The sequence below is a fragment of the Thalassophryne amazonica genome, chromosome 23, assembly GCF_902500255.1.
Source record: "Thalassophryne amazonica chromosome 23, fThaAma1.1, whole genome shotgun sequence".
NCBI classification, from domain to species: domain Eukaryota; kingdom Metazoa; phylum Chordata; class Actinopteri; order Batrachoidiformes; family Batrachoididae; genus Thalassophryne; species Thalassophryne amazonica.
In genome coordinates this window covers 21,276,178-21,303,682 of record NC_047125.1, presented here as the reverse complement: position 1 = coordinate 21,303,682, position 27,505 = coordinate 21,276,178, and the positions used below count along the sequence as shown (strand labels likewise).

The 27,505-nt window shown below is 43.5% G+C and overlaps 1 protein-coding gene across 1 annotated transcript in view; it reads left to right on the top strand.

Moving 5' to 3' along the window:
* The window catches only part of LOC117505106 (serine/threonine-protein phosphatase 2A 56 kDa regulatory subunit beta isoform-like), a 92,834-nt gene extending 67,511 nt beyond the window's left edge, over window positions 1-25,323 (top strand). The window contains exons 6-13 of the mRNA XM_034164635.1: window positions 8,052-8,111; window positions 12,518-12,626; window positions 16,171-16,224; window positions 16,464-16,514; window positions 17,186-17,305; window positions 18,854-18,981; window positions 21,101-21,202; window positions 24,531-25,323. Of these exons, the coding sequence (XP_034020526.1) occupies window positions 8,052-8,111; window positions 12,518-12,626; window positions 16,171-16,224; window positions 16,464-16,514; window positions 17,186-17,305; window positions 18,854-18,981; window positions 21,101-21,202; window positions 24,531-24,774 (868 nt within the window). The 3' untranslated portion in view covers window positions 24,775-25,323. The remainder of the gene's footprint in view (window positions 1-8,051; window positions 8,112-12,517; window positions 12,627-16,170; window positions 16,225-16,463; window positions 16,515-17,185; window positions 17,306-18,853; window positions 18,982-21,100; window positions 21,203-24,530) is intronic.
* Window positions 25,324-27,505: the final 2,182 nt, after the last annotated feature.

Genomic DNA, 27,505 nt, shown 5'->3' with positions numbered 1-27,505 from the left:
GATGATTTTAAATGGACCGATATACCGGTCCTGCAGTTTCAGGGAGTCCACTTGAAGGGGTATGTCCTTGGTAGACAACCACACTGCCTGCCCTGGCCGGTACGTAGGGGCCGGGGTCCGCCGACGGTCTGCATGGGCCTTCGTCCTCATCCGGGCCCTCAGCAAGGCAGAACGGGCGGCACGCCACACCCGACGGCACTTCCGTAGGTGGGCCTGGACCGAGGGCACACCGACCTCTCCCTCAACCACCGGAAACAAAGGAGGTTGGTACCCCAGACACACCTCGAAAGGGGAGAGGCCGGTGGCTGACGACACCTGGCTGTTATGGGCATACTCGATCCAGGCCAGATGGGTACTCCAGGCCGTCGGGTGCGCGGCTGTCACGCAACGCAGGGCCTGCTCCACCTCCTGATTGGCCCGTTCTGCTTGCCCGTTGGTCTGGGGATGATACCCGGATGAGAGACTAACCGTGGCCCCCAGTTCCCGGCAGAAGCTCCTCCAGACTTGCGAGGAGAACTGGGGACCGCGATCGGAGACGATGTCTGTTGGGATCCCATGCAGCCGGACGACATGGTGGACCAGGAGGTCCGCTGTCTCCTGGGCCGTCGGGAGCTTCGGGAGGGCCACGAAGTGGGCCGCCTTGGAGAATCGGTCCACTATCGTGAGGATGGTGGTGTTGCCCTGGGACGGCGGGAGACCCGTGACAAAATCCAGGCCGATGTGGGACCAGGGGCGATGAGGCACGGGCAGCAGCTGGAGCAGTCCCGAAGCCCTGCGATGGTCAGCCTTGCCCCTGGCGCAGGTGGTGCAGGCCTGGATATAATCCCGGACATCGGCCTCTAGGGACGCCCACCAGCAGCGCTGCCGGACGACTGCCACGGTTCTTCGCACCCCTGGATGACAGGAGAGCTTAGAGCCGTGACAGAAGTCCAGGACTGCAGCCCTAGCCTCTGGTGGGACGTAGAGTCTGTTCTTCAGCCCAGTTCCGGGGTCCGGGCTTCGTACCAGGGCCTCCCGGACGGTTCTCTCTACGTCCCAGGTAAGGGTGGCCACGATAGTGGACTCCGGGATGATGGGTTCCGGTGGATCCGACAACTCCGCTTTGACTTCATCTTCATGTACCCGGGACAAGGCATCCGATTTCTGGTTTTTGGTCCCGGGACGGTAGGTGATTCGGAAGTCAAAACGGCCGAAGAACAGTGACCAGCGGGCTTGCCTGGGGTTCAGCCGCTTGGCGGTCCTGATATACTCCAGGTTCCGGTGGTCAGTGAAAACCGTGAATGGCACGGACGTTCCCTCCAACAGATGTCTCCACTCTTCAAGAGCCTCTTTCACCGCACGTCATAATTCCGTTCGGCCGGGGTCAACCTGCGGGAAAAATAGGCACACGGGTGAAGGACCTTATCGGTCTTCCCGCTCTGGGAAAGCACAGCTCCTATCCCTGAGTCCGAGGCGTCCACTTCAACCACTAACTGGCGGCTAGGATCGGGCTGCACCAGAACGGGTGCAGACGAGAAGCGCCGTTTCAACTCCTTGAACGCGGCATCGCAACGATCCGACCAGGTGAAGGGGACTTTTGGTGAGGTCAGGGCGGTCATGGGGCTAACTACCTGACTGTAGCACTTTATGAACCTCCTGTAAAAATTAGCAAAGCCGAGGAACTGTTGCAGCTTCCTACGGCTTGTGGGTTGGGGCCAGTCTCTCACCGCCGCGACCTTGGCCGGATCAGGAGCGACGGAGTTAGAGGAGATGATGAACCCCAGGAAGGACAAAGAAGTGCGGTGAAACTCACAGTTCTCGCCCTTCACAAACAGTCGGTTCTCCAACAACCGCTGCAGGACCTGACGTACATGCCGGACATGGGTCTCAGGGTCCGGAGAAAAGATGAGTATATCATCCAGATATACGAAGACGAATCGGTGCAGGAAATCCCGCAAGACATCATTAACCAATGCTTGGAACGTCGCGGGGGCGTTTGTAAGACCGAACGGCATGACCAGGTACTCAAAGTGACCTAACGGGGTGTTAAATGCCGTCTTCCACTCGTCTCCCTTCCGGATCCGAACCAGGTGATACGCATTTCTAAGATCGAGCTTGGTGAACATTTGGGCTCCATGCAGGGGTGTGAACACTGAATCCAACAAGGGCAATGGGTATCGGTTACGAACCGTGATTTCGTTCAGCCCCCTGTAATCAATGCATGGACGTAGTCCGCCATCCTTTTTTCCCACAAAAAAGAAACCTGCACCCATCGGGGAAGTGGAATTCCGGATCAACCCGGCGGCTAAAGAGTCCCGGATGTAGGTCTCCATTGATTCGCGCTCAGGTCGTGAGAGGTTGTACAGCCTGCTGGACGGGAACTCAACGCCTGGAACCAAATCAATGGCACAATCGTACGGACGGTGGGGGGGAAGGGTGAGCGCCAGATCCTTACTGAACACATCCACAAGGTCATGGTACTCCACCGGCACCGTCCCTAGATTGGGCGGGACTCTGACCTCCTCCTTAGCCTGGGAACCGGGAGGAACCGAGGAACCTAAACATACCCGATGGCAGGTCTCGCTCCACTGAACCACTACCCCGGACGGCCAATCGATCCGGGGATTGTGTTTCAACATCTAGGGGAACCCTAAAATCACACGGGAGGTAGCAGGAGTCACAAAAAACTCGATCTCCTCCCGGTGATTTCCTGACACCACCAGAGTTACTGGTGGTGTCTTATGTGTGATTGGAGGGAGTAGGGAGCCATCTAGTGCCCGCACCAGCACAGGCGAGGTAAGCGCCACCAGAGGGAACCCTATCTCCCTGGCCCATCTGCTGTCTAACAGATTCCCTTCAGAGCCCGTGTCCACCAGTGCTGGGGCCTTCAGGGTTAAATCCTCATAAAGGATTGTAACTGGGAGTCGAGTGGCAATGTGGGTGTGTCCCACGTGAATGTCTCGGCCCACCCCTAGCCCAGTCTCTAGGGGCGGGCGTTGGTGTTTAACCGCTCGGGGCAGTCTCTTAGCTGATGCTCTATCGAGCCACAAACAAAACACGCTCCGCGGGCCAGCCTCCTCTGTCTATCTGGCGCCCTAAATGTGGCCCTGCTCGTGTCCATAGCTTCGTCAGCAGGGGGAGCTGTGACCAAACGGAGCGTAGGGGCCGTGGAGCGTGGGGAGGGCGGGACGCGGTCGGAACCGGAAGGGAGAGGGACGGCGCGTGCCCGGCCACGCCCTTCGTCTCATTCCCGACGGCGTTCTCCTAACCGATTGTCTAATCGTATAACGAGATCAATAAGCCCATCTAAATCCCGCGGTTCGTCCTTAGCCACCAGGTGCTCCTTTAGGACCAATGACAGTCCGTTTACAAAGGCGGCGCAGAGGGCAGTGCTATTCCAGCCGGACCTCGCAGCCGCGATGCGGAAGTCGACTGCATAGGCAGCTGCGCTCCGGCGCCCCTGTCTCATTGACAGCAGCACGGCTGAAGCGGTCTCTCCTCTATTTGGGTGATCGAACACTGTTCTGAACTCCCTCACAAACCCATCATATGTCTGAAGGAGCCGTGAATTCTGCTCCCAGAGCACTGTAGCCCAAGCGCGTGCCTCACCGCGAAGCAGGTTTATTACATAAGCTATCTTGCTGGCATCAGTCGCGTACATGACAGGACGTTGTGCGAAGACGAGCGAACACTGCATAAGGAAGTCCGCGCACGTCTCCACACAACCTCCGTACGGCTCTGGAGGGCTTATGTATGCTTCCGGGGAAGGTGGGAGGGGTCGTTGAACGACCTGTGGAACGTCACTTATACGCACAGGGTCGACAGGAGGGAGAGCCGCAGCAGCGCCCTGAGGGCGCGCTTCCACCTGCGCGGCGAGAGCCTCCACCCTGCGGTTAAGGAGGACGTTCTGCTCGGTCATTAAATCCAACCGAGCCGTGAAAGCGGTGAGGATCCGCTGCAACTCACCGATCATTCCTCCTGCGGACGCCTGTGCGCCCTGTTCTTCCATTGGCCGTTCAACAGCCGGTTGACGCCCCTCGGGATCCATGACGTTGGCCGAGATATCCTGTTGGGAAAGTGTAGGTACACGGACCCACAACAGGGGGCGCAAATGAACGGACAATGGAGTAGGTCAAATAACAACACTTTACTGTTGTGAATGTGCACAACAAATACAACAGATTGCAACAATAGACAATAGTCAATTCACAAGGTGTCGTGTGGGCAGGCTCGAAGATAGGAGACGCCTGTCCAAAGCAGAACCGGAACCACACGATTTCCTCCGCCACCAGACCCCGGGAATACTGGAGCCGCCAAGTCCCGAACTCCCAGGTGGCCACTGCCTCCGCGTGTCGGATCTGGTACTGCTGGCGTGGAACAAAAAAAGCAAGTAAATGAGGATGCGTTTGCACCCAGGAATCAGCACGGCAGGAAAGCTACCTCCACCTCTCATTGGAAAAGCAGTTCAAAAGATAATACACAAAAGTCTCAAAGGATATTTGTCAAGCAGACAGCTGAGGTACGTTACCTTCCAGGTAGAACGATATCTCGGCAAAGAGGTGGAGATGACGTCTTGCTGATATACCGATGCTGATCCGATGAGTGGTGACAGCTGTCATAGGTGATGAGTGTCAGCTGTCACCCCGGCTGCTCCTGTGAGGCGGCAGCGCCCTCTGGTGCCTGGAGCCCGCACTCCAGGCAGGGTGCCCTCTGGTGGTGGTGGGCCAGCAGTACCTCCTCTTCAGCGGCCCACACAACATCCACCAATGCATGGAGCATTTCCAGGAAAGTAACCTGGAGGCTCGGTGGTGCAGAAAAATATGAAGTCAAGCTAAGGTGCTCTGCGTCACCCGTATTTCAAAATATCAGACATATATAGAGAAAATATTACACTGGCTGTTATATGGTCGGGTTCAACTAGTGACAAAATATCTAAGCTAAATCCACGAAATCAAGCTTTTTCCAATGTATTAGCCTGTGGTTGGAAACTTCCTCATTGATTGCTGCTGTGAAAATAAAATAATAAAAATTACATGCCACCCATGGGAATCGAACCTGCGGCAAAAGCTCTGACTACCAGTCAGAAACTTTACCACTGAGCTACAATCGCTGTCCTGTAAAAGTTGCGGGAAACTGCCTCCTATCAGGAAGGAGATGGACGTATAAAAAAAATAAAACACACACTAAAACGCACACTATATACAAACACTGCATTTTATTGAATCCCTCTTATCAAGCGGACAACACAAATATGATCAGTCTGTTCCTCTGTAGACCCACGGTCACAGACATACAGTCATGAAATGACATGAATGATGAAGAGGTTCGCTCTTCTCATGTCCACATCTATTGGTGTGTCTTGTGGCCGCTGCGCCGTAGGACTGACACCGCATCATGTGGAATAGAGCTCACGTGGGTAATGTGACAGTCGGATCACCCGCTGTGTGTTGCAGTCTGTTTCAACCTGGGGGCAGCCTGTCCATGTCCGCGCTGTGCGCGTGCTCGCTCGCTGCAGCCCATTGCCAAGTGATACATGTTTTTATTTATGTCTACATGATGACAGCAAGCAGACACGTACGCATCACAGTGGGCAGTTGTTAGTCCATGTCCATCCAACCACAGTACGTGTTGTCCAGCTGTGATGTCCAGCTCCACAGATCTCCACAGCTGCTTCTGTTGGCGGCCACACATTTTCTAAGTGCCAAATGAGCGGTGTTAGATGTTTGTGTGTGTCACCTGGAATTTGGCCGACACCTGCAGCGAGAGGGATCAATGGGTTCGCACGGCGCACACTTGCTGGTGTGCGCCAATAGATGTAGCAACAGGTGTAGGAGGCAGCTATGATTTTACACATTTTGGACACGATTCCTGCTTTATGCGCACTTTATGCACAAATCGACCAAATTCGCACTATGTATGAAGTGACTCTTAAGAATGCACCATGTTTTTTTAATGTTCTTGTGATGACTTTTATTGGTTCGCCTTCACTCTGATTTATGGTTTTCTTCAAGGCCGTGACAGTCAGCAGCAAATTCCAGATACTTTTGGAACTTTTAAAATGAATAGAAACTGTACACTAATTCCTGCATTGTTGGCATGATTTGTTTTGAACATACACACATGCACAATTTCACTCCTCACACACTCCTCCATCCTGAATCTGTGCTGAAAACTAAATCTTTTTTTTTTGCAGCGATAGAAATGTGCTGATATGATTAAATAACCGTCTCTGACTAACAAGAGCAGATTGATGGACAGTTGTGTTTCCTCTTTTGTTCTCTCAAATTGTGGCTGAGTTGTTGCCTTTGTCTGAACACGGAAGAAAATTCATCACCAGCTTTGTTTCTGTCTTATTAAACTGCTTCAGTTTCTGCACTCTGACAGATTAACGAAACTGCTATTGTGCTTCATTTACTACTTGATTACATTACAGAAAATAAAGTGGCTCGTTGCAGTTTGTGAAGTCAGGAACATCAGGGCTGGTTTTTATATGTCTTGGGTGGATTCAAGTTTTTCACTTGTACTTGTGTTGCAAGTTGAAAATTTCCACTTCCAACCTCAACGTCTGTCATTTCCTGATACTAAATGTAAATTTACACCTACACTGACTCCCTGGTCATTTTATAATGTTGATACATGTAGCTCGTGTTAATATTAAAGTCTTGTTTCAAGTGCTTCAAAGTAGGAGGCTTGAAATGTGCTTAGTTTGAAGTTGGTTGAAATATTGGCATTAGAGTTGACATTCTATTAAATTTGTATTCAGTTAGCTTTATGTTCAGCTAGGTGTAGATTTAGTTACATTTATATTCAGTTTGTGATATTGTTTTAGATTCAGTTAGCTTTTCAGATAGCTTTGAACTCATTTGTTTTTGTGTCTAGTTAGTTTTTGACTCTTAGCTTTTCAAATTGTTTTTTATTCATTCTATTATGTTTAGCTAGTGTTACGTTCAGTTAGCTTCATGTTCAGGTAGTTTTAAATTCAGTTACTTATGTTCAGGTCACTTTGGACTCAGTTAGCTTTATGCTAGTAGTTGTAGATTCACTTAGCTTTGGATACAATTCATTTAGATTCAGTTTGCATTATATTAAATTTGTTTTATGTAAATTCAGAAACTTTCAGTTGGCTTTATATTCTATTAGTTTTATTATTAACTAATTTTATATTCAGTTAGCATTACCAAGTTAGCAATTCAGATAGCTTTAAAGTTACTTAGCTTTGTGTTTAGCACGTTTTAGATTCCATTAGCTTTACAGGTCACTTGATAACATGTCAACTTTATAGTCTTTTTTCAATTCATGTTCAGTTTATGTTAGATTGAGGTAGCTTTGTACTTTGTTTACTGCAAAAACTGATATCTAAGAAAGGAAAGAAAAGTCTTGTTTCAAGAAAATTTGACTCAATTTTTGTCTAAATGAAAAAATAACCTTGTCAAGCATTTTTTGTTTACATAAGAAAAAATTTTTATTATGGGAAAATTTGCCTCACTTTTTCTTAATAAATTTTTCCAGCTAATATCAAGCTGTATTTAACCAGTTACAAGGAAAGGCAATGGCTTTCAAATCATCCAAGCAAAGGAACCAGATTGTTTTCCTTACTTTAAGACAGAGGCTAATCTTGAAATAAGAATTCTGTCTTGTTTTTAAGGTACCTGTTGATTATTTAGTGCCGCAACATTTTGCTAGTTTTAAGAATTGTAACCAAGTACATTTTTCTTACCCCATTGGCAGATTTTTTGCTTAATACAAGACAATTTGGATTATTTGGCTTATTTTGGACAGTTTTTGCAGTGTTTGGTTTATAGTCACCTTAATGTTAATATATTCCTTAAATGTACCCCCTTGTCTCAAATCAAGAAAGCCATGGGTTCAATGTGTGTGAAGTTTGCTTGTTCACTTCTGCTCAGGCCTGTGCGGGTTTCCATCATCAAAATACGTACCATAGCTAGATTGTACCTTGGTCCTCTTAGTTTTGTTTTTATTGAACATTAATTTTTTTTTTTTTTTTTTTTTTTTTTTTGCTGTTGTTTTTTTTTTAATGATTTATCATCACTTTGTCTTTTTCTGTTTTTCAGGTTCATATATGAAACTGAGCACTTCAACGGAGTGGCAGAGCTGCTGGAAATACTTGGCAGGTTTGTACTCACAAATACATCTGTCCAGCTGTTGTCATTCACAAGACACCTGGTGTAACCTAAATTAAGTCATTACAAATAAACAATAAATAAAACACAACAACTGCTGAGCTCAAACCAATGTTATTTTTCATTTTCATCACTTCATCTTTGTTATCAGTGATAGGCTGCTGTGGGTGTAATATCTAATGGAGCAGGAAATGAGATATAAGGAAGAGAGGGAAATAAGAAACTGGCTTGGAGAGAGGGAGAGAAATAAAGGACATAAATGACAAATGAAACGCAAAGTATTTGTAGTTTGTTGATTTATCTCTGAGGCCAGTAAGAGAACTATTGGGAAGATGGTGCAACAGATAAGGAAGTAAACAAGGATAGTCTTCTGGACGTTTCTGGCACTGTGTACACTAATCTGTTTATTTTCAAAAATGGATATAGCATAACAAATTGCATCAAGATTCTTTGGAAGGCTACCTACAGACAGAAAAATGTAATTGTCCTTGAATCATTATGCCCACCAAGGACGTAATAAAATCTGTCAGCAAGATTACCTCAAAACTACCACGCGGATTTTGACAAAATTATTACCACAGATAGATATAAGACCATGATAGACGGCATAAAATTTTGGAGGTGATCTGGATTTGGGATCGAGATTTCAGTTTATATAAGCTTTGAAGGATTACGTAAAAAAACAAACAAAAAAACACTTCACGGATTCTCACCAAATTTCCAAAAAATCTTGGATTGCTCTTGTTGTAAGTGCCATCCAGCCCCCCCCAAGGGTAAAAAAAAAAGGGGGGTAGGATTTTTCATCTCATTCGAGTTATTGGAGAATATCCGTTGATAAAACCTTTCTGAAATTTAGCCCAGACATTCCTTGGGTGACTATCTGGCCATGGTAACGATTGGATCTCCCAGAAGGGTAAAGAGTTTCAAATGACTTGTAATGTCACTTTCTCCATATTTAGTCAAAAATGCTCTTCTTTGTCCAAAGGATGTCAGGGTGTCTTGGCCCTTTTTAAAATTTTGTTTTCATTTGAAGAACTCAGTCTGTGGATAGAGATCCACGTATGGTAGATTGTCAGGATGCGACTGTAATCTGCTCTGGCTATTGTTGCTGAATGTAGAATTGAGAGGATTGTGATGTTGACTTGCAGTGCTCTGTTGTTTTGGGCTCGTGGAGACAAAAAAAAAATCATGCAGTTTGCTTTCCTCACTTCATTTGCATTCATAATAATGCTAGAGAGCAATAGCATGAGGATGTTGATATATATGTGTGTGTGTGTGTGTGTGTGTGTGTGTGTGTGTGTGTGTGTGTGTGTGTGTGTGTGTGTGTGTGTGTGTGTGTGTGTGTGTGTGTGTGTGTGTGTGAAAGAGAGAGAGAGCAGGTGAGTATGATGTAAGACTCCAGAGCTTTGTCACACGCCTATGGGAGATGAAATAAAACAGCAGTAAACAACTATGTGACATTTATGTGTTTCTTCCAGCCTGTGAGTGTGGATTTTTCCAAGTGAGCCTCTTGTGCACAGAGCAGTAGAGAAAGACAGAAAGAAAGAATGAGCAAATGATGATAAATGGAGAGGAAGCATGGAGCAAGCACAAACATTCTGTACTGGAGTCGATAAATATTCACTTTTCTCAAGGGCATCCTGATGGCTGCAGTCCGACTTTTCCCGTATTGGACACTAACACATCGTCTTTGGTGTTAAACATCGAGAAGAAGAAGACTGAATGAAGTGATTCAGAGAGACTTGTGTAGTTTTGCAGGTTAAGTAACATGACGTGTCAACACTTGTATTTGGTTTTTAATTTTCATTCTTTATTGTGCTCTTGAGATTTGGAATTTGGAGGAGGCGGGCGAGAGGCAGAGGATGAATCCAAGGTGAGGCGAGAGGGATCGGAGGAGAGATGGAGGGATGACGAGTGAGTCAGAAGTGCAGGGAGGAGGAGAGAGAGGTTTGCATTCATGTTGGTGGAAACAGTGGTATTTATAACTCCTCCCACACATTGAGACGAGGGGAGAGAAGGGCGAGGGAGGATGCATTGTGGAGAGAGAGAGAGAGAGAGAGAGATGACAGACACAGCAGGGAGGAGATATTGAACAAATTTTCCATTGATGAGACAAAGACATTTCAAATTAAAGGTGGGCGAGCGGCTTAAGTGATAACTTCATAAATTCCACGTTTATTCGTGCATCGCTGTCCAGTTAGCTTCTCTACACAATGCTAACATGTCGGCTTATATTTTTAGTTGTGATGTGTTAACTGTACGAGATGTGCTTGCAGCATCATCAACATCGCTGTGCATCATCTATCTCATAACTGCCTCACACTTTTCAGTTTAATTCAGTGGGATTCTGCACATCCGAAATAGCGCAGCACAGCCAGAGCCGTCTTTGGAGGCTTCACTGGTATTACATGCACCTCGATGTGTCGTCTTTTGGCGTTGTAGCCAGTCAGGATTGACATCATGCGCATGGAAGACGTGTTCCAGTGCATGAAATTCTGAAAGCACTTGAATAAACTTGGCCAGAAAACGGAAGAAAATAGATTCTTTTCATGTTTGCATTCTTCATAATTTATATTAATTAGTCATTTTATATGACCATTTTTATTCCAAATAATTTGGAGTCATACTTGATGTATGAAAATAGCCTTTTCAGTTTGCAGCTTTGGAGACGATTTTGGTGCAGACAGGGTAAAATGGTGGCTCTTTGATCTGAGCTCTTTTGATCTACATCCTTCCGATTGATCTTTCATATCACGATCAGTATCAGTGGTTAGGGATCTAGATCAAAGGTCAGCAATCTGGACCAAAGGAAAATATCAAGAGAGACTATGTAAACAGGTGACACTTGGAACTCGGTGGAGGTGTGTGCATTCTGATGACAGTCTGAACATCAAATGTACTTTTATTGCTGTGGTGCTAAATTAGCAGAAATCGTCTGCTGTTGACTCTGATCGTGTCACTCCAGCTCCGCAGAGGTCAGATGGGGAAGTGAGTAAAGCAGTATGAGCCTTGAGGTGGGTGCTGGCACAGAGGGAGACGAGGTTTCAAACGGTGTATTGATTCAGCTGGCTGCAGCAGGCTGATGCACAGTTGCACCGTGACATGAACAGGAATATGAAGAGCACAGAGAAGATAATGGAGAAGACAACAGAAGGCATCATTTGATATGGATGAAGTTGGAGACTTAGCACGGTGCCTGAAACCCAGGCATGGCCTGCACCGTTTTCACATCTTGCAGTGTTTGTCATATGATCACCTCCAGGTTCTGGTTCCTTGATGGAGTTATTTGACAAGGCAATAATAAGGAAGGAACTCCTTGTCTCATTGAAACTATTTTCTTGGTGGTGTATTGGGGGAAGCTAGAGAAGGGTTTCTTTCCAAAATGGCAGATGTCCATTATCCAATATGGCCGCTACGGACAGCATCTTGATTTTTTTTTTCTCCGTGCAATAACAAACAAACAAAAAAAATGCCTCACCTGATTGAAACCCTTTCTTGGTGGTGTACTGCCTAGAGGAAGTATTATTTTGAAAATGTGGGTTAATACACTGCATGCCAATTGTAAAATGTCAGTTTTTCACTGCACACCAGTCTTTCACTATAGAACTAATTTCCAGATGTTATCACCTGTCTTGTTAAACCAACATTAACTTAACATATGGGCGAGGGCACACGCCATGCTTTGGCTTGCACGTGTTAAATCATGATAGAATACCAAAGCTAATGAAACATTGTGTGTGTGTGTGTGTGTGTGTTCCTCTGCATTGTTAAAAATGTTTTTTATTAGTATGACTTAATAGGTGGTTCACCCCTTTGAGTCTGGTCTGCTTGAGGTTTCTTCCTCAAATCATCAGAGGGAGTTTTTTTCTTACCACTGTCGCCTGTGTGCTTGCTCTTGGGGTTGGTAAGGTCAGACCTTACTTGTGTGAAGCACCTTGAAGCAACTTTGGCGCTATATAAATGAAATGAAAATGAGTGGTGTGAACTGTGTTGATGTCATTGCAGCACATAAGCAGCATCTCAGAGGTGCTATGATAAGTGTGTTATTGGACCCAGTCAGTCAGAGAGTAGGGCCACGGGTGAGAAAATGAAATCACAGAATTCAGAATGGCAAATATCAGTTTTCTGGTGGTGCTACTTTGAGATGACTCAATTCCCCCGCCCCATCAAGCCCCAACTGGAGCCGCCTATGCCTTGAGTGTGTGTCAACAGTGTAAAATGTGGCTGTTTTGGCAGGGGTCAATAAAAAAACTTTTAGTATTCAATTTGCCGGGAACAAAGGAAATGAGAGGAAAAATGCTTTACCGCACCACAGAGGCAAAGTATTGAACTATCTCCAATTCAAAGACAGTCAATTTGTCATTGTGATTTAATTGTCTTTTTCTCCTCCGCTCCAGCATCATAAATGGATTTGCGCTGCCTCTGAAAGCTGAGCATAAGCAGTTCCTCATTCGAGTACTCATCCCGCTACACACGGCAAAGTCTCTTTCCATCTTCCATGCACAGGTCAGTGATCAGAAGCCATCATATACTGTAACTTAGATTCTTTGTTTCTTTGGTCCTGACTTGTATAAAATGGGATTTAAATGGGGTTTGTGCAGTGCACCATATACACCACTAGGGGGCAGGATAGAGTCATGCATGCTGCAGAGAGAGCCACTCACCTTCTGAGAGGCTTTGGTTTGCCTCTTCTCTGTCATGCACGTGTCCAAATATTTGACAGTACAGATGGCAGGTCCTCTACTGTGCATGAATGTGTGTGCACGGTTAGTTGAGTCACACATTGTTTGATTATGCAGAAGCTTCCATTTGTTCTCTACAAACTGGGCTGTTTTGCTTTTTCAGTTTCATCACCCCCTTTGCCCTACATTTCTCCTGCTTGATCTCTTGCCTCCTGTGGTTCACATACATTATTCATGCACTCACATCTTCTCATCTCACTCGCACTCACACACTCCAGGTTTAACAGGGTTATGATGGGAGAGGTGGTGCTATAGGAAAGTGCACAGCAGTTTTGTCCTGTAGGTGTGGCAGTGCAGATAAGTGACCCAGTTCTGGATTGAACCTAATGTTGCAACAGCATCGTTCAGTTTTCTTAAAGTCTTTAAATGGCACCATCAAATCTTCTTTAAACTGTGAAGTGCTAATAAATTTGCATATATCCAGCAATCAGTGTATCTACAGACCCATTACTGACTGTCTCCTTGAACTTGTGATGCAATGAGGCCACATTTAACACAGCACTCGATGCCTTCCTTTTGATACGGCCTAAACAACATCATGCATTAACATCTTATTTTGCCTCCAAGTATAATTTTTTGTAACTTTTCCCAAACCCCAAACCAGAGGTAACAATTGGATTTAGAGGTGCGGATCATCTTCTTCTTCCCAATTGCTACACACTAAAGTCCTGGTCAGACCGAATAATAAAGCCATGAATAATGAGCCACGTATAGATTTGTCAAAAATTTCAGTGATTATTTGAATAATGAGCCACGAATATGATGTTCTTCTGAAGGAATTGCAGGAAATGTATGTTTAAAAAAAGGCCACAAGGGCTTTCTCAGAGTGGAACCTGCTGCTTCAGGTAGCCTGTCCTGTCCATGACTTTGATTCACGCACTTGCACGCCCTGTGTCGTGCAGGAGAGTAAACCTGTCTTTAATGGGTGCAGACTGAACATGAGAAGGGCGCGGGTGCATGCAATTGCGCAAAGAGAATTTTTAAATGTTCAAAAAAATCCTTCACGCATAAATGTCATGCCACATGGCACGATCTGCTCACCAACATGACGTGCAGCTCATCAAGTGGAGTAAAGAAGTGAACGGAGCGGCTCGCATCAGGACGCAGCTTGTCTGAACGATTATAACGTGATGTTAGATCTGTCATAAACATACTTTAACAGCTGCAGACAAGAAGGAAAGAACATGCAACTGTTTTACCAAGCCATGACAATGTAAACATGACAAATAATTACCTTTTTAGATGGCTCCAAATGCTTTCTCCAGCTCACTCAGTGCGCATGTGTGAACGGTGCTGCTGGAGCGCTCCTCTGTGATTCAGGAATTGATTAGAGCCATTTTCAACAGACAACTTGCATAGAAAATGATTAATCCGCTATGAAATAATTATTTTATATACGCAGCGTCCAGCACAGAGTGCGTGGCAGGCGGTCGAACAAAGGACTGCATCCAGCATCATGCATGTGTCAGTATACATTTACATATCTTGTTTGTCCTCGTACACAAATCGCCCCACGCTGTTTTTGCTGAATTTTGAACTTCTTGAAATTAGCATCACACTCAGAGATGAGCCTTGTTGGCCAAATAATCTGCCTCTAAGAGCCACTATTCTCCCACGTTTGTTGAATAACTTGACTCGCACCAAAAAAAAATGTCATGCTACGTGCCTCATTAGTTATCGTTCATTATTCGGTCTGACCAGGGCTTACACTGTTAACATCCTGCACACGTGCACGCGTTAACTCACATTCTGAAGAAACTGTCAGACGTATGTGCAGTCTCTAGGTCATTTTAATGGACTCTCTCTGACCTGCAGTCATACTTTTCAGTTTCACATCATTATTTTGTGACAACAAACCCCAGTGGTCTCCCAACAACTGATGATTGGATGCTTACTTGTCTGCTGAGATTCAAGACCACTTTTGCTGTGGTCTTAGAAGAAACAAGACCCAACACCCTATTTTCCCGTTAAATTCAACATTGGGCACTCGTAAAGATGATGTTTGGCTTCTCCAAGTCTGCAATGCTCGTGTAAGCTTGGTGGAGACCATTCGCATGCCGTCTCCACAAACCTTGCAATGGTTTTGAGCTGCTCCGCCGGCCTGTGTGAGCAGCCTGAAAAAGCAGTGTGGAACTGGGATAGGAACCACAATATATGTTTCAGGCAGTAGGGCGGGTGTGCTGATTCGTGGTTGTAGGGATGCTACTGAATATTTATTTTAAAAACATTTGAAAAGCCATGTTTCTGTCCTACCAGAGTGCCTGAGAAGACGAGTTTTGACATACAGGTTGCAACAAAGTCACACGCAAGAAACCAAAATTCCTCAAGAATGAGGTCATCATCGATCTGTCAGTTTGACAAATCAATGTTTTTTAAAATCTTCTGTCTTACCGTTGTCCATAAGCCTGCTCCTAACAACGTACCCACAAAGCTCAGCCTGACAACAGAATCCAACACCATATATACCCCAAAGCCATCTCAGTAATACCTCACTAAGACTTTAAATTGTTTGATCGCACAGCACCTTTATTTTAATCCTTCTTTCTTTCCCATCCCTGCTTTTCATTAGCCCTTTTTTTAGCAGCTTTCATTCGCTGTTTCTTGTTGCGATGCAAGTGAAGGCGGATTTAAGTACAGAGTGAGAAGACAAACAAGAGTAATAAAAAAATATTGAAGCAGAAATGGATAAAATAGATGGCAGCTGTGGAACCAGTATCAAGCGGACAGGAACGAAATGGACAAGAATGAGACAAAGCAACAGAAAGAGTGGAACTGGTTGTATGGTCAAATAGAAAGAAGACTATTTCAAAGGCCATTTTGAAATCTGAAAACTGCAGGTGGAGCAGGCGGATACAGTTACATCTTGATTAAAGCAACGTTTGAAATCTAATTGAAAAGGAAACGATATGCAAAGAAAAGCGAGCGAGACGAGACGTCTAAACTCTATCACAGATTGCCCTTAAGGGAATTAGGGGTGTGTGACATCACTCCTTCCGACATAAACATACTTCACACACACAGAGTCGCCATGGTGCCCACTCGCCACGGCAACCGGCCCGAGTGGAGGGGGGCAACTGCAAAACACATGAGCGCACACGCGCTGAGTAATAGGAAATGTTTGCAGATCATGTAAGTGGAGTGGAGCCGATGTACATTCAGAGCTACACATTTGTGACACACGTCTCCCCTTGTAGTGGTTGTCTTTCCAATCTTTAGTGGTGCGTAATCCCGAGGGATAAGCAGTGAGATCCTCGCTGTCTCCTTGTCGGCTTCAAGTCTGCTAACCGCGTCTCGTTTGCCCTTTACAGCTGGCCTACTGTGTGGTGCAGTTTATGGAGAAAGATGCTACCGTCACCGAATATGTAAGTCTACCTACACAAAAGGCACAATACTGAGACCCATAATCTGCCTTGCTCTTCAAAATTGTTCAGAATATAAACTGAAATGTATCCCAGTGAAACGTTAAGCCGTGTTCGTCTTAATGCGCTGGCCTGAGTACGAGTTAAAGAGGATGTTGCAGATGGACTTCAGCCAAATGCACTGTGGAGCTAATGGCTGCTGAGTGTTATCTGTTTTACAGAGGGACATGCTTTCTTTGCAGATTATCAGAGGGCTGCTGAAATACTGGCCAAAAACCTGCACGCAGAAAGAGGTGAGGTTGACTCTTTATTAAAAACCTGCTGAGCATTTTTTTGTTCATTAACTAGTATTGCTGGGAGCACTTAGCCTTTCAGGTGGCTGTTAACAAAATTAAAGGGTACTAGCGTGTTGTCTGTGGGGATCCGTGGGTTCTAGATTGGTTAGTGTTTATACAATAGGTAGCTGACATAAGTTATGCAAAGTTTCTGTGATTTGTAATGGCGTGTGAGTCCAGAATGTAAATATCAATGTCCACTGTTCACTGTTGTTAGCTAATATCCATAGTTTCTCCAAAAATATTAGTCCTCTCAATGTTCTATTTTCGCAGCGTTCATACTTGACCCAAAATACATAAACATACCAAACAGCAAATGTCAGGTCTCCCCAGTTTGTCCGTGATCGAAGCCATACATATGCACGCACACATACACAGAGGCCACTTGGCTTTTAATATATAGATGACCCAAGTGTATAACGTCAGTGTGAAGACATTCTGAAATAATTAACAAATACTTTCATTTAGTCAAATGCGTATTTACAGAGAATGAGTCGAGGATGACACAATGATGTTGGAAGAGTCCATAAACAAGATTTTTTTAGCTTTACAACAAACTTAATAACAAGCCGACAAATTTGCATGTTTTTGTTTTAACTTTTTTTGTTTCTGGGTGTGTGTGTGTGAAGGTGATGTTTCTGGGTGAGATTGAAGAAATCCTGGATGTGATCGAGCCGTCTCAGTTTATCCGGGTCCAGGAGCCGCTCTTCAAACAGATCGCAGCCTGTATCTCCAGCCCTCACTTTCAGGTGACCAGGCCCAAAGCACCAACACTCTCATAGTCCTTCTTTATCAAACACTGTGTGTTAACGAGTCACAATCCTGCAGTTTGGATGTGGTGGACAGTGCAATTGAAATATCCAGTGCTTTCAGCACTTGCGTTGGACTGGCAAGAGCATCCCTCATTTTCATGCTGTCTCCTACACACTAGTAGAAGCTTTCGGTAATGTTCTGAGTGTGATCTTTGGCCTTGATTTTGAAATAAAGCATTTTTTTTAAGCTTTTACTGTTAATTTGGCAGCCCAGTGAGGATCTACCTGAGGTATGCATATAGGTGATATAATGTGGAGGTGTTTTTTGGACCTCATAAAATGGAATCGGGCCACTATGACACTCTGCCTTGTGTAAAATCAAGTGGCAGACTCACATGCTGAGAGTAAATAGGAGTACAAATCAGAGCGTAAACATCTCTGCTGAACCAGATTGCGGTAATGTGATGTGACAGTTCTGGGCACAATTATTGGCACCTTTTGATTCATTACATCACTTTCACAGCCAGTGGTCTTTCAACAAGACAGATGATGAGTACATAAGTGAATGAATATTGGAGTTAATCTGCCTCAGTCATTAAGAAATAGAAACTCTACTCGATGGTAAATCTGTGACTTGGTTCAGGTCTGAGAGTATGTGTTGGTGCCGTGTGTTTGCATCCAACCGCCCCGGAGGACAACCAGTCCTTTCTCACCTTTCAAAAGTAGCCGTCTATTTGCAAAGGTGAGGTGAGGTGTTGCATTGTGATACAATAAAGTCAATGCTGGATTGTGTTTCATGGTAACTGTTCATTTGACGTAAAATTATTCCATCGATACCAAGGCTCCTAGACCTTGTACCTAAGACATCCAGTTGTTACCTTCAATCGCTGGTTGGCGTCCAGTGTTCACAATCATATAGAAAGACAGATAGCACCAGTACCCTAAAGACTTGGACATTTACTCTTCTACAAACATACTGGCATAGCGAGAAACCTCTGCCCAATGACCTCATGACTCCATAAGCCAGGGTATTCAACTCCTTCCAGAACGGGCAGGTGATTTCACTGATTAACTGATTCCAACACTTGGTGGAGTGGAAGAAAAAACCTGCACCCTCTCGGCCCGTTCCGGAACGAGTTGAATACCCCTGCCATATGCTCTTCCCAAGCATCTCTTGATATCAAAAGTTGAGGACCCAGAGATATGAATGTCACTTGCAAGATAAGCGAATGTCTCACCGTATACAGAAACTCTTGTCATGGCCAAATCTAGGGAATCTTTGAAAGTGTGGACGGATTTCTCACTCAGCTCCTCAGATGCTGCAATCTGATGATACCACATGGGTTCAGTTACATTTATTTCAGAACATATTTAAAATTCTGTGCTTAAAATTGCCTGACCAGGACTGTACATCCCTACTATAGTATTGTGTATGTGCGGGCACTCACACGAGATGATTGGTAAGGTAATTTCATACTTTGTGGCACTCCAATGTAAAAATAATAATCTTGCAACAATTTTTGTCTCACTGTGTCACTGTTGCAGGTAGCAGAGAGGGCTCTTTACTTCTGGAACAATGAATACATCCTCAGTTTGATTGAGGAGAACTGTCAAGTCATCCTGCCGCTGGTATTCGCCACACTCTACAGAGTCTCCAAGGAGCACTGGAACCAGTCAGTGACACACAAACACTCCTTTTGACACTTTTTTTTTTAGGACATTCCCAACCTTAACCCCACCTTCAGCCATCTGGCTGTAAAAGTGATCAGTGTAGATGCAAGCCCATTGCTTTGTGTTGTATTTTTGTGTAATTTAATTTTTATAAAGATCAGTTTTCACTTCGAGGTGACGGAGCATTTCTTTTAAACTTCTTGTATCAAGAAATCAGGGGTTTTTATGTTATAAAAACCTTTTTCATAAGCACTGTATGATAACTTTGATAACTGATTTAGGGTCATTTTGGGGGGCTGAATCCGAATCCGAGATCAGATTTCCTCTAAACAATCATGTTTGTTTTTTTGCAATCTGCATGTTCTGTCCGTATTGATGGATTATGCAAAAGTTGTTCATTCATTCACGAGTTTGGCGCCACTAATCCTGCACAAAAGCAGCTTCAAAAGCAAAGATTTTAAACCAGATTTGCGAAATAGAGTTGAGAGTGCAGCTTTTGCTTCAATGCTTGATATGAGAAATATGTTTTCATATCTCAAAAAGATGATGTGATTGGCAAAAAATAACACCAGATTGGGATTTGGCGCCCCCCAAATTACCTAAAATCTACTGGAAAAACTCCATGCGAGAAAAATCTGTGTTGACCAATGTTATATAGCCCAACCAAGCAGACAGGTGAACTCATGTTCCACCCAGCCATCTGTTTTCTAACCTCATTTATTACAGTTAACCCTTATGGGTCCAGAAAAAAAGCTATTGATGTGTATATGCAGGCGAGTCCATGGATCCCTAAGGGTTGGGGATTGGGGGGCTATCCCAGTGGTCATTGTGTGAGAGGCAGTGTTGCCACAGTTACTTTGAAAAAGTAATCCAATTACTGATTACTGATTACTCCTTGAAAAAGTAACTTAGTTACTTTACTGATTACTCAATTGTAAAAGTAACTAAGTTAGATTACTAGTTACTTTTTTAGTTACTTTCCCCAGCTGCAGACAACAACCCACGTCAACATGACAATGATACCTGTTTTGCCAAAACTCACTTTATAGTCACCCTTTCTTGACTTCAATGAAAACAAATACTTGTTTTATAAAAAGTAAAATAAAGACCTCTTTCTTGACCTCATATTTAACTGTTGACAGCACTGTAACAGTAAAACTTGCAATTTCAAACCTACATTGTTTATAAATGTAACTATTAAATTCTAACATTTTTCTAACATTTAAATTCTCTAAACATTTTACTTGTCGAAATTATTATTATTTTAAGCAGTATTAGTAGTTGTAGTAAAAAACGGCTTCAAAACTGGACCTTTAATCTAGGGGTGTTGTGAGGGGGGCACATCCCTCCCCCACGCCCCCATTCCATCTGGATTCGCCCCTGCTTTGGCGTTTGAGCACAAAGAATGGATAACATTTATTTATGCAGAAAACAGGACCAGATTTACAGGTAAGAAGTTTTATTGCGTTTTCACATCATGTGGTCCTCAGAAAGAGAGTTTAGGTGCATTTGAGTGGAAAACAGTTTAGTTGTTGACGCGTCGCCGAGGATCAGCTGTTTTTAACGTGCAGATACGGAGCGACTCAGCTCAGAATTCTAAATAAAGGAGGGGAAAAAGTATAAAAATGTCTTTGTAAAGCTCAGTGCAGGTGTGCTGATCACCGCGCTTTAAGAGGTGAGGACGAGTCGAGCAGCTGCAAAAAAACGCGGATGAAAAGCTCACAGCTCGCTTAAAGTGGGCAGTTCAGTCGAACCCCGACCTCCTGCCCACAGACCAAGTTTAATGCTGCTATCGACCCACAATGAAAAATAATAGTAACGCACAGTGACATGGAGAAGTAACTTTAATCTGATTACTGATTTGGAAAGATTAACGCGTTAGATTACTCGTTACTAAAAAAAGTGGTCAGATTAGAGTAACGTGTTACTAAGTAACGCGTTACCGGCATCACTGGTGAGAGGCAGGATACACCCTGGACAGGAGACTAATATGCCAGTCTCCTTAAAACAAAAAAAAAAAAGAAAAAGAAAAAGATATTCTTTAATTGTATATCTTGACCCCTGGGTCAAATTATGGGAATTCATTCCACTCTTACGCACCCCCCACCCCCCACCTTCCAGGACCATTGTGTCTCTGATCTACAACGTGCTGAAGACTTTCATGGAGATGAACAGCAAACTGTTTGATGACCTCACTGCCTCCTACAAAGTGGAGAAACAGAAGTGAGTATGACTCACTTTCTTTGTGCAGTCTCAGCAGAGACGCCGCTGACAACAAAAGGAAGAAATAAGGCTCCTTAAGTCACGTTGTTGAGCCGGTTTGTTCCATTATTCCGTCACATTATAGTCCACATTGTCAGTATGCATCAATTAGGTCATCTTTGAACATGGAACACATTTGGTTTAACCTAATCATTGCCATTTCTGATTTTTTTTTTTTTACTTTCTCAGTTTGTCTTGACAGTGAAACATAAATTGTTGCTTTATTCCTCTTCCATCATCCCATCTTCTTTGTATTCATGAATGTCTTGTTTGTACATTTAACTTTTTTTAAAATAATGGCAACAACCCTATTTAAAGGTTGGTTGCAGGGATGAGACGATTACAGATTTTGATTGTACGATTATTGTCTAAGAAATAATCATTGTTATACGATTCTTACAATTATTATGCAATAATTGACTTGACCAAAAAAGTATCACAAATCACAGGAACAATGCAGTTTATTATTGAATGTAAACAAGAAATAAGATATTTTGGAAGCAAAAAAAAAAAGACAGCAAGGGAAAAAACTGAAGTGTAATCGTCAGTTAATACCTATTCTTAATTATTTGTTCTTAATCACATTTTAACTTTAATCATGTCTATTTGTGTGTAATACTAGTGTAAAGTTGTGGGGAGCTTGTGGAGAGAAATTAGACTGTCCCACTGTGTTATTAACAGTGATTAGCTTTTTCAGTGCTAGACGTCTACATACAAGCTACATGTTACGTCGGTATTAGCCGACAACTGGCATATACCGGAGGAAGGAGTGGTCCACTGAAAGAGAGGGAGGCTATGGCTACACCAGGTAAATTACAAGCCCACAGACTAACGTGCCCTACCAGAGAAGCTAGGCTACATCACACAGCCAAACACGTGTTGCACTGAAAGCCCAAATCTGACTGTGAGTTATACCACTGAGACAGATACATTGATATTAACATTCCCTAACAACTCAAAATGGCATTAAGTAACATGTCATCAGCATAATGTACTATATCTGTTTGTACATTACCTTTGTTTGAGTGTATACAGCCAGGTGGTTTTCCCTCAGGTGATTTATCACGTTCGTAGTGTTAACCACCTTCACTGCAACTTTTTTCGGGCAGGTTTTGCAAATTAGATCCCCACCATCTTCAGTGACACTACTATCATTCTGTGAATAACCCAAAAAACTGACACACTGGTGATTTGACTCGCTTTTTCGGAGGAAATGAATCTTCTGTTGTCGTTGCCTCTGCCATCATCACAGCAGTCCTCCTGACAGTGCCACAGACCGCAGCCAAAAACAACGGGCGCTTTGTGTTGTGCCTCCAGTGGCCACACGCATAGATATACAGTAACCTAGATACCGCATTGTCCGTTCTGGAGTCTAATGCGGTATATAGGTTGCTATATATACAGTGAGGAAAATAAGTATTTGAACACCCTGTGATTTTGCAAGTTCTCCCACTTAGAAATCATGGAGGGGTCTGAAATTTTCATCTTAGGTGCATGTCCACTGTGAGAGACATAGTCTAAAAAAAAAATCTGGAAATCACAATGTATGATTTTTTTAAATAATTTATTTGTATGTTACTGCTGCAAATAAGTATTTGAACACCTGTGAAAATCAATGTTAATATTTGGTACAGTAGCCTTTGTTTGCAATTACAGAGGTCAAACGTTTCCTGTAGTTTTTCACCAAGTTTGCACACACTGCAGCAGGGATTTTGGTCCACTCATCCATACAGATCTTCTCCAAATCTTTCAGGTTTGGAGTTTCAGCTCCCTCCAAAGATTTTCTATTGAGTTCAGGTCTGGAGACTGGCCAGGCCACTCCAGGACCTTGAAATGCTTCTTATGGAGCACCTCCTTAGTTGCTCTGGCTGTGTGTTTTGGGTCATTGTCATGCTGGAAGACCCAGCCATGACCCATCTTCAGTGTTCTTACTGAGGGAAGGAGGTTGTTTGCCAAAATCTCACAATACATGACCCCATCCATCCTCCCTTCAATACGGTGCAGTCATCCTGTCCCCTTTGCAGAAGAGCACCCTCAGAGTATGATGTTTCCACCCCCATGCTTCACGGTTGGGATGGTTTTCTTGGAGTTGTTCTCATCCTCTAAACATGGTAAGTGGAGTTGATTCCAAAAAGCTCTATTCTAGTCTCATCTGACCACATGACCTTCTCCCATGCCTCCTCTGGATCATCCAGATGGTCACTGGTGAACTTCACACGGGCCTGGACATGTGCTGGCTTGAGCAGGGGGACCTTGCTGCCTTGCAGGATTTTAAACCATGACAGCATCATGTGTTACTAATGTAATCTTTGTGACTGTGGTCCCAGCTCTCTTCAGGTCATTGACCAGGTCCTCCTGTGTAGTTCTGAGCTTTCTCAGAATCATCCTTACCCCACAAAGTGAGATCTTGCATGGAATCCCAGACCGAGGGAGATTGACAGTCATCTTGTGTTTCTTCCACTTTCTAATAAATAATCATAACAGTTGTCTTCTACCAAGCTGCTTGCCTGTTGTCCTGTAGTCCATCCCGGCCTTGTGCAGGTCTACAGTTTTGTCCCTGGTGTCCTTAGACAGCTCTTTGGTCTTGCTATGGTGGACAGGTTGGAGTGTGATTGATTGAGTGTATGAACAGGTGTCTTTTATACAGGTAACAAGTTCAAACAGGTGCAATTAATACAGGTAAAGAGTGCAGAATAAGAGGACTTCTTAAAGAAAAATTAACAGGTCTGAGAGCCAGAATTCTTGCTGGTTGGTAGGGGTTCAAATACTTATTTGCAGCAGTAACATACAAATAAATTATAAAAAAAAAATCATACATTGTGATTTACGGATTTTTTTTTTTTTTTTTTTTAGATTGTCTCTCACAGTGGACGTGCACCTAAGATGAAAATTTCAGACCCCTCCATGATTTCTAAGTGGGAGAACTTGCAAAATCGCAGGGTGTTCAAATACTTATTTTCCTCACTGTATCTATGGCCACATGTGCGTGCTGTAGGTATAACTTTATTTATTTTCCATGCGAGTTGCACCACTTGGTCTAAAGTTCTGGCTACAGGCATAATACATTTTCTTAAGAATATCATCATGACGATGTGGAGGATCTCTTACAAATAATTAATCGTAAAGTTTTTAATTGTGATTAAGCGCAAAACGATTAATTGTCTCATCCCAAGTTGGTTGTTTTTCTTGACAGCCAAAAATTGCTTGACTGTATGTTAGCAATTTATAAGACTTGTGTAGCCGTAGTCTGACTCTAAGAACCTAAGTGAATGTGGGCTGCCTTCCCCAGAGAGATGAAAAGGGAGAGGGAGCGAGCTGAGCTCTGGCGAACCCTGGAGGAACACCACGAGCGTCGGATGCAGATGATCACAGAAGCTGCCAGAAACCAGCGCAACCTCAGGAGCGAGGTTGAAAGAGGGGAACCACCAAACCCTTCATCCCCGCAGATGGCACACTCCATTCAGTCCGAGACCAAACCTAGCGGGGCCTCCTCAACCTCCTCTGGAGCTGGAATCGGGGAGAGTGCCACTTAGGTGCCACTGAGCAGAGATCAGACCACACAGGGGTTAAGGGACAGGGAGAAGATATGCCGTGCCATGAAGGTGAAAGTGTTGGGCGGCCTCAGGCAGAAAAAGGTACAAAATTAAATTTATACCTTGTATCACTGTGGTGGTAGCTCACTCGGTTATCCAAGGTAAAAACCTGCACCTTTTCCCTGGCCGCGTTGTGTGAAACTGTTTCACATTTTTGCTGCAGATCAGAAGATGAATATCACCTGAAAAGTGCAGATAATAACTTAAAATAAACAGGGTCAAAAACCAACATGGGCTGCTGGCGTTGGGCTAATGCTAACAAGGGTTAGCACATGTCTAACTGCCAAGTCTGCACTGTGGCCTCGTATTCATCCTCTGGTCGAAAATGCTTATTTCTTGCATGGATAGCACAATGCATAAATAAGCTACAGAAGCAGTTTCACACAAAAAAGTTCCCAAACTGTTGCAGCACAGACTCGATTCACAAACCACACTCAGATGCAGCTATTACATTTATTGTAAATATGAATAGACAGAGCCCCAGACAGAGAAAAAACAAACTATATCAGGGTGAATTACCAAACAAACGTTCAACATCGACATGCACGCGCACACACACAACACACACCTGGTTCTGGCACTGACTGCTCTCCCATTCTGTTGGGTTCCACCAAGGACGAGCCTAAAGTCCCTTGAGGCTAAATAACTACTCAAGAAAATGATAATGATATGAAGTACAATAATGTTCCTTCTTACTGCTTACTCTATTACTACTCTACTAAGTACTACTGATGATGATAATGTTTTTTAATATATATATATATAAATATATACATAGTCTGGGTGTTTCTGTAGTGTATTATGGGAGAAACACTAGTGTAGCAGATACCATTGAGGGGAACGCCACTCTGAATCCATGTCACATTTATCTGTACGCGGCCGTAATGTGAAGCGGCAATTCAGCGGCATTCCCTTTTAACGACCTCCCAGAGGGGAGGACTCAACTGGATCAACATCGGCTGTTTGGCTTTTATTTTGAAATTTTCTGATGATGCAGTGGGCACATTTTAAAGACGCTATTATCTTAAAAAGAACAAAACATTCCAGCTTTAGAGGCCGTTTTGGTGTTGTATTTATTTTCAGTTTTGTGCGGCAGCCTTGAACAAAAGGGAAGTTGGAATTTGACACAACCAAACAGTTTTTAGCCAGCTTTCAATGAAGGACATCAGAGGGGCAATGCATAACCTGCACATGCACACACGACTTGCTGAATAGAATAGTTTAGGTCACGTTATCATAAAATAAGCTTTACATCGTCTCTGAAGCCCCCTATTCATTGTGGATGATATCCTGGAAGAAGTGTTTCTGCCACTATGTTTTTGATGACTGTGGCCTTTGATCAATATGCTCCAAAGTGAATCATTGGAGACAGTCACCAAAGAACATTCATACCAAATTGGGTGAAAATCTGCCTACACATTTCCAAGTTATTTGGGACAATGTATTACCAAGGTTGGGTAGGATTACTTTGAAAGAATACATGTGGATTACATGTATGTATGTACATACATTTGGACTTACTTGTAATCTGATTACTTTTGGATTACATTTCAAAGTAATCCTACCCAACCCTGATATTACCATGCATTATACTCAGTGGTGGGCACAGCTAACCAAAAAATTAGCTTTGATAAAAATAATCAGCTAACTGAAAAGTTATTCTTTTATAAAGCTAAACCGATAAACCACCCAAAAATTTATCGGAAGCTACAGTTAATCGAAGCAGTTGAGAGAAGCAGCCAAAGCTCAACTCTCTACTCAATAACAGCGTTGCCATGAGGCGGCGGTTTTTGGAAATAAAGCAGTGCTGATCTATGGTTATACGAATTTGTACCTAAATGATGCGAGTCACAGATATAGGAAGACCAGATTAGAGTTTAAAATGGAAAGAAAAGTTGCGCTCATGATCTAGACCAAGTTGAGCTATTTAACCTGAGTCCAATTGCTTTTGGTCCCAAAGAATGTGGAAACACATAAAATTTCTTGAATTGAAGCTGAAAATCTGAACTTTGAGCTTGTGTTTTATTGTTAATTGTTATTTTCCTGGTTGACAGCTAAATGAAACCAGTTGTGTCGAAATATTTATGTGTTTACTGTATTTTCACATGCGAAACGCCCCATTTACGTACTGCCTGTGGAATGAAACGCATCACAAAACAAAAGAAAAACAGCGATCCAGTTGGATGTCCAAACCCGGAGCGTCTGTTCCTTTTAGGCTCGGCAGGAAACTGATGCTGCTAAGTGGTGACCGTACGATGATGAAACCCTCTGGGGTTCAAACCAATGAAAAACTGTTTATTCTTGTCTGATTAATTATGAGTGATGGGTTAAAGAGAGGGGGGGGAAAAAACATTAAAAAAAAATTATTTTAGCAATATTTTCATTCTTTCAGGATGCTCTGTGGTTTTAGGGGGTACAACAGGCCAAATGTTTATACCCCACTCTTTTTTTTTTTTTTTTTCCTTTTTTTTTAAACTCCTGTTCCGTCCTTGAAATTCACATTGTCTTAAAGGTACTTTCCGTGTAAATTAATTTGATGAAATGATTTTGCTTTGTAACTATGTGTTTTTTTTGTATGATCTTGCTATTTTGTGGACATTGATACTGATGTTATTTATTTTCTATTTGATCAGGTATATTGTAACCTTATTTGAAGTGGATGGTCAGGTGT